Raw genomic sequence first — 6,833 nt, forward strand, 5'->3', positions numbered from 1 at the left:
GCCTTTTACCTCTCGAATGAAAGCTCACACTCACGCACAACTAAAATCGGAAATTGTTTCCTTCTTGCGAATTCTTAGAAACGACTGCATTAGTAAGAGAGTTAATTCTTTGCTGCCACTTCTCCCCCTGCCCCTCTCCAGTATTTGGTTAAGTCGTCAACACTAAATTTTCTGCCTATTGAACCACACTGCACCCCACCCCATTGCCAGCCAGCCTGTCCCCACCTCACCCCCCTCGGTTGTGTCTTCTTCACCTAACCTAGTTATTGTGAACTTTTTTGTATCTAGTGCTCACTTTTGCCGCCTTTAAGACCCTAAGGGGATTTGCGGACACCCATGTATTTCCAAGAGATGCATGCAGTGAGTAATACTTGCCACTACCCGTGTAGTTCCCACTGCCAACCACATTTACCAAGTCGCTCACTAGATGGCAAATATTGACCTTACCTAAAAGCTTTGGGGGAATAAGCATTTGGAATATTATGGTGAACGCTATTTTGTACGTTGCTTGGTTACCATAGTTGCAAAATTCCAACAGCACAGTAACACTCTTGAATTTAATACTTTGATTACTTTAAGATTCATTCAATTTCTTAATTTACAAAATTCTACGCCCCTATCGATACAATTCGACTCTGACTGTCAGGGTCATTCCTTGTTGAGAGCGATACAACGTCCCAGTACGAAGACTGTGGTACTCGATAATATATCCCCACTCGGGAATCGAACTCGGGTCTACTGCGTACGTCAGCAAAGCGCCTAACCGCTACACACAGAACAAATGCCTATGCGCTAAAGACGAGACGCCTAACCGCTTCAGCTGTGTAGAGATCTAAAATTTCCAACGTCTATTGGGATGTTGCTGGGTATTTGGTCAAGACATGGGAATTCTAGAGATCTGAATCTCCGCAAAAGATGACGTTTAATAAAATATTGATCAGCTAGCTAAGCAAAATAGGGTTGGGTCAAGGAATGGAATAACTCACGCAGTGCACTAGTTTGTATGCTCGGATGAATATGTGCGTGTGTGTATTCGGGTGTGTGTGTCTGTGCATGTGTGTGTGCTCACGTGTGTGTGTGTGTGTGTGTGTGTGTGCGTGTGTATGTGTGTGATATGTATAGTGCAAACAGGACTGAAGGAAAAAGATTTTATTGGACTCCTGCCAAGCATTAAAGGTTTCAGATACAGCTTATTGTACAAAGCTATAGAGCTTTCTGTTTTTCTTTGTTTCGTGAACTCGAGTTTTGCCAGGAAAGAAAGTGATGGAAAAACGAGACATTTTCCGTGCGCATTTTGCAATGACACATGAATAGGACATATCAATGAATACGAGATGAGTGTGGACAAAAGACTTGTGTGAAGGCCAAATAAGTTGGCCGTCAAAGATCTCTTGAGCAAAAAGAACCATTGACGAATGAACAAAAGAGAAACGCCCACTTTGCTGAAAAAGCCAAGTTAATACGAAGGAGCAGTCTGACGCATGATGCATATGAAAAAACATAACACATTTTTCATAAATTTTCTGATTTTTATGCTAGACGTTATCGATTCAAGTGCGTTCTATCAGAGACAAATATGTTAGGAATAATATAGACCTGTCGTCTCTCCCTCTCAAAATAGAAAGATAGACCCAAACAAAAATAAAACAACTCAAAAGCAAAACCTCAAACAAAACTACTGTGATCTAGATGTTGAGCCGTCGACCGGACAGCACCACGTGACAAAAGGGCAAGAGGGAAAAGGGTCGACCGTCTTGGGAGTTTTTGTCAAGCGTTCTGATAGCCTCAGAGTTTTATGTTTGACAAGCTCTCATCCACTGGCCACTCGGCCTTTGATTTACCCAAGTCACCAGGGGGGTGAATTGTTTCCTGTCTCCTTCTCCTGCAGCACGTAGCGCTTGTAAATGCCACAAAATTTCCTATTCCAATGATGAGCCCGTTTGACCCCTTGTCCATTAGAGCCGGTGTAGACGAGAATATAGGAATAATACCCAATTTCCGTTCTCCCATTGAGAGTGCATTCCCTTGATACTACAAAATGAAACTTCAGAATTTATTACCGATCTTTGTTCCTGGGTGTCTTTGAGAGGTGACAAAATGGAAAAAATGAAGAAGCATTGATAAAGAATAAAGAATAAGCATAAAGAAATAAAGAATAAAGAAATATAAAACAAGAAAGATTAAGCTAGTTTTTGCATTTGGGAAAGGGTGGTCGGGCATTTGGCAAAGGAGATAACGACCATAAGGAGACATGCCCCCCCCCCCTTTTCAAACGAAAAAGAAGAGGACTTTCAGTGAGTAATAACGCTACGCATGGTACAGTCTTGGGGCAAAAATGTTAGTATTTTGAGCTAGATTCATTCTAATGAGTACCCCAAACAAAGCGAAAAACTGTTTCAGCTTTGAAAGTAATAAGGTACAACGAGGCCTAGAGCGTGATTTAAAAAGCCCAACAAATAGCAGAATAATGTTTTAAAAAGTGTGTTTTTGTAAAATGAAAGAGAAGAAGTTAGTTCATACAAAAACTGTTGATTAAGAAGTAGCAAGCCATTTGAAACTATTCAGCCCCAGGTGTTTGAAGATGCGCATTGAATAAAACCCACATGTACACCAGCTACCTTACAGACATTTCAAAAAATGGATTTAAAAATGAAATGTAAAAAAAGAGATCAGTGATTTGCAACAAACTTTTATCTTATTCCCAAGGGAGATTTACTTTTCACCTCTACAAATTCGTACATCAGCGAAACAGTTTTGTTTCCTTACAAAAACAAACCACAGTCTTACTAAACTAATGTTACTTTTTTGTTCTGACTAATAAAAAAAATAATTTTCGTATTTTTTTCTCATACCTAACCATTTTGTAATTTTTAGCTTTATTTTAAAAAAATCAAAGTGGAAGTGCAAATAATGACAGCCAAAATGATGTGGTCTCCGGGTGGGAACTTGTCTGATAGACAAAACAATAACGTCTGTTAATGAATTTGCCCCCTTCCTTTGCGAACTAGTTGTAAAAAAAACTAATGACGTGCCAAAACGAATGGCCTTCCAAAAGTAATGGCCTCTAAGATATCGCTTCCCATAGTACGGGAACCAAAGACCTGGTTTTGTTTAGACTGACCTGTCTGTTTAATGCAGACCTGAGTACCCTCGTTGCTGAATAAATTTGCAAGTTTGGGGGATCTTAGGTCAAATGTACAGAGCCTAAGCTACTCATACATATACGTAACTTATTTAAGAGAATATTTTATACACAGAAAATTACCTTAACATTTGAATGATTTGGTTTTTATTCTGGCAAACCGGGCGAGCTGAATTATTTTTATTTCACGCTTTTGAGACAAAATAACACCACTGGGAAGACAACATTTTGTCGACACAAATAAAAGGATTAGGTGTGTCAGCTATAGTGCTCTTCATAGTCTCACCTCTTGAGGAAGCTATTAGACACTCTAGAAAGAAAAACACATAATTGTCACTCGGCGAATGTGTATTTAATATAATTTACTTTCTTATTTATGGCCTTTTATACCGCATTTGTGCTGGCAGAGACAATCATGGACTAAATTAATTTTTGTGGCACTTAGGCTCTGTGAATGTGATATTCTCTCCACAAAATCTGGTAATTAATCCAAGCCATGTGTTATGTATATCGTTTGGTATTCACAATGTACGGCTTTTTTTTTTTTTGCAATTAAAAAAATAGTGTTCGTTTGACCTCGTATCGCGTGTTGGTTGGCAGGTGCTCTGGTGTGGTTTGCTCTTTCTTTGTTATCAAACATGTATCTTCTTTTTCTCTCCTCCTTTTCATTATGCATAATTATATTTTGTTACTTTACACCTCTAATCTTCGACAGTTAAATGACTCATTTAGTGTTGCAAGTGCAGTAGAACTCCCACTGAAACTAAAATTAAAAACCTTGCATCGCGTGAGTGGTGTACTGGTTTGGCTCTTTGCCGCAGCATACTGAAGATGTGAGCTTGTGGGTGGTTAGTTGATGCTCTGGTGTCGTTTGCTTCTTCTTTCCTGTCAAACATCTACCGTCCTTATCTCCCCTTCTTCTTTTTTGTGTTTGTTACTCTCTTGTAACACCTCTAGTCTTCGGCACTTATATGGCCTTATTGTGTTGCATGTGCCGTAAAACACTTACCGGTACCAAAACAAAGAGATGTCACGTCGATCTCCTCGTAGGGAAGACTTTTGTTGGGTAGCTCGGTCGTTCTAATGGGCATCTGTATCCAACTATCATGGGTTGAAACCCAACAGGCATGACTGGAGATGCCTGTCTCCTAAATATGCAATGGCACGATTTTTTCAGGCCCTCGTCAGGTTTTGAGCATATAAAGCTGGAGATATTGTCTGATCTTACTTAAAGTGTGTTTAATTGTTCTTGCTTTTTATGAAAAAACAACAACCGGGAGCAAAAGTCGATAAATACATTATTTAGGGTAGTAGGAGACAACTGAGGTCAGAAGTAAAATTAAACTACCCAGAAAATGGCCCTCTCAACTTCAGAAATCCGAGAGTTTCAGTTTCCTTAGTAACTGTAAATTTACACTGTTTGTGTCTTTGCTAGACATTTACAGTAAGACCCACTCAGAAATGTGTTTCTAAATTAACTGAAAAGCTGTTGCCCCCCCCTCCCCCCTTCCAAACACACACACAAACACACACACACACACACAAACACACACACACACACACACACACACACACACACACACATACCTACGCACACACACCAACACGCACACACACCTACGCACACACAGAAACACACACACAGAAACACACACACACACACACAATTAAATGAAAATGGCTAAATGTTGGGAAAATGTCTGTTTCTTCGGTTTCAATAGGTAGATTTCATTACTATGAACGTCAAATGATTTGAACAGTGTTGACGTGTTCGTGAAACATTTTTCATCAGTCAAGGAGAAATAAATCCGACGAAATAAGGTTGAGGATACTTTGAAGTTATCTGATCCTTTTAAGCTATCCCCAGTGAGGTACTACTTCGGTGACAAGAAATGTATTGATAGAGAAATGGAACACCAACTCAGTCATCAAATTATGCAATACTCTCTTTTCAATCAGTATGTTTAGATTATTTTCTGCACTTTATAACAGCAATCTTTTTGTCACCTTCTCCTTTTTCAAACTACACTAAACAAGAGTCAAAACTGTCCAAGACGGCCATCCATTGACCTTCAATATCAATAATTTATTTGTAGAGGCACCAGCCATCCATGTCTTGGTGATGTTTTAGCCACGGTCATCGTAGATGTTAAAATAGGCGGACGTCATGGACATTATGCAATAATTTTAAAAAAAAGGGATTTTCTTTATGTTGAGGGTGAGGTAGATTGGATTGGAGGGTGGTCGTAGATTTGCCCAGTGCTGAAAGGGATGCACATGACAGCAGACAATGCTCGATAAAAATCCCCCCCCCCCTTCCGGAATCGAACACGAGTCTCCTGCGTGCAACAGCGAAGCGCCTAACCTCTACACAACAGACATCGGTGTGCTGGTCGGGGTAAACTAAAACATCTACAATAATGATACCATAATCATGATATATGCATGTATTTACACCTTATGCAATTGCAAGCGCGATAAAACTCTTACTTAACTAAACTAAACTAAACTAAATGCAAATGTATAATATTCATTATATTAATAATAATAATATACATATTATAGCTATATATTATACACACCAAAGGTAACAAATTTCTTCTCCCACCCCTTTCTATTATTTTTCAGCCCAAGATGCTGTCCAGGGCCCTGAGGAGGTGTATGCCAAAAACCCTCAGAAACGACGTGGAAGCAAAAGCTCAAGAGGCGTTACAACGCTACACTCAACATAAGAGCTGCCGCTAGTAATACCAGATTGTCGACTACGTCATCACGTCATCATAATTAAGTGTCATCAGGGGAGAGAAGCATCGAGATCGCAGGGAGTTACATCATATCAAATGTCAATGTCATCATCTTTAGTCGCATCAGAAGCCTAGGTTTGTAAAACAAGGGAGATTGCCAAATTCACCTTAAAATGTTTTTTTAATTGGTTGCGTCAGTTGATCCTTTTTGTGGCAGCTCACTCGTGTTTGAATGTTGACGCAGCCTTTGCTTAGTGTGCTGGGATTTAAGTTGTGAAGTAGGATAAAAATGACCCTAGCTTAAGGTTTATTCCTTTACTTTCATCAGCAAAAAAATGTATTCACTTAACCTCTCTAAGGTTTCTTCAATAAGTGAATCAATAATTTCAAAAAACATCCAATCCCTCTATTAATAAATCAATTGGTAGATCAATCAAACTGCCGAATTTTTTTTTAAAATGTCGTTTTCTAATTAAGACCCACTTCCCAATCTATGTAATTTTCTCTCAACTTTGTTGCGTTGTCACTGGACAATGAGACCATCCAAATCGGCTCCATTTGAGTAGACAATCTAGTTAGGTCATGTCTTGTAAATTAAGCTGCTGGTGAGTGGGGTTTCCCTAGAAGATTTACTGGTGTGACCAGCATACTGACCAATGTCATGAAACAGAAAGAGAGAGAGAGAGAGAGAGAGAGAGAGAGAGAGAGAGAGAGAGAGAGAGAGAGAGAGAGAGAGAAAGAGAGAGAGAGAGAGAGAGAGAGAGAGAGAGAGAAAGAGAGAGACGGAAGGAGAAAGGCAGAGAGACAGAGAAAGAGAGACAGGTGATTTTCAATTGATGTCTTTAACCTGCAAAGTGAGCATAAAGATAACTAAACACGCAGTCATTGACAGTAAAGACAAACATTACAAGAATGCACTTTTTTCTGCATGTTAGTTACAAAAGCTA

The 6,833-nt window shown here is 39.3% G+C and overlaps 1 protein-coding gene across 1 annotated transcript in view; it reads left to right on the forward strand.

Moving 5' to 3' along the window:
* LOC101845510 overlaps positions 1 to 6,552 on the forward strand; it is a 25,893-nt gene extending 19,341 nt beyond the window's left edge. The window contains exon 3 of the mRNA XM_005111064.3: positions 5,771 to 6,552. Coding sequence (XP_005111121.2) covers positions 5,771 to 5,887 — 117 coding nt within the window. The 3' untranslated portion in view covers positions 5,888 to 6,552. The remainder of the gene's footprint in view (positions 1 to 5,770) is intronic.
* The last annotated feature ends 281 nt before the right edge of the window (positions 6,553 to 6,833 follow it).

This window comes from Aplysia californica, unplaced genomic scaffold (genome assembly GCF_000002075.1).
Source record: "Aplysia californica isolate F4 #8 unplaced genomic scaffold, AplCal3.0 scaffold00995, whole genome shotgun sequence".
Classification (NCBI taxonomy): Eukaryota; Metazoa; Mollusca; class Gastropoda; order Aplysiida; family Aplysiidae; genus Aplysia; species Aplysia californica.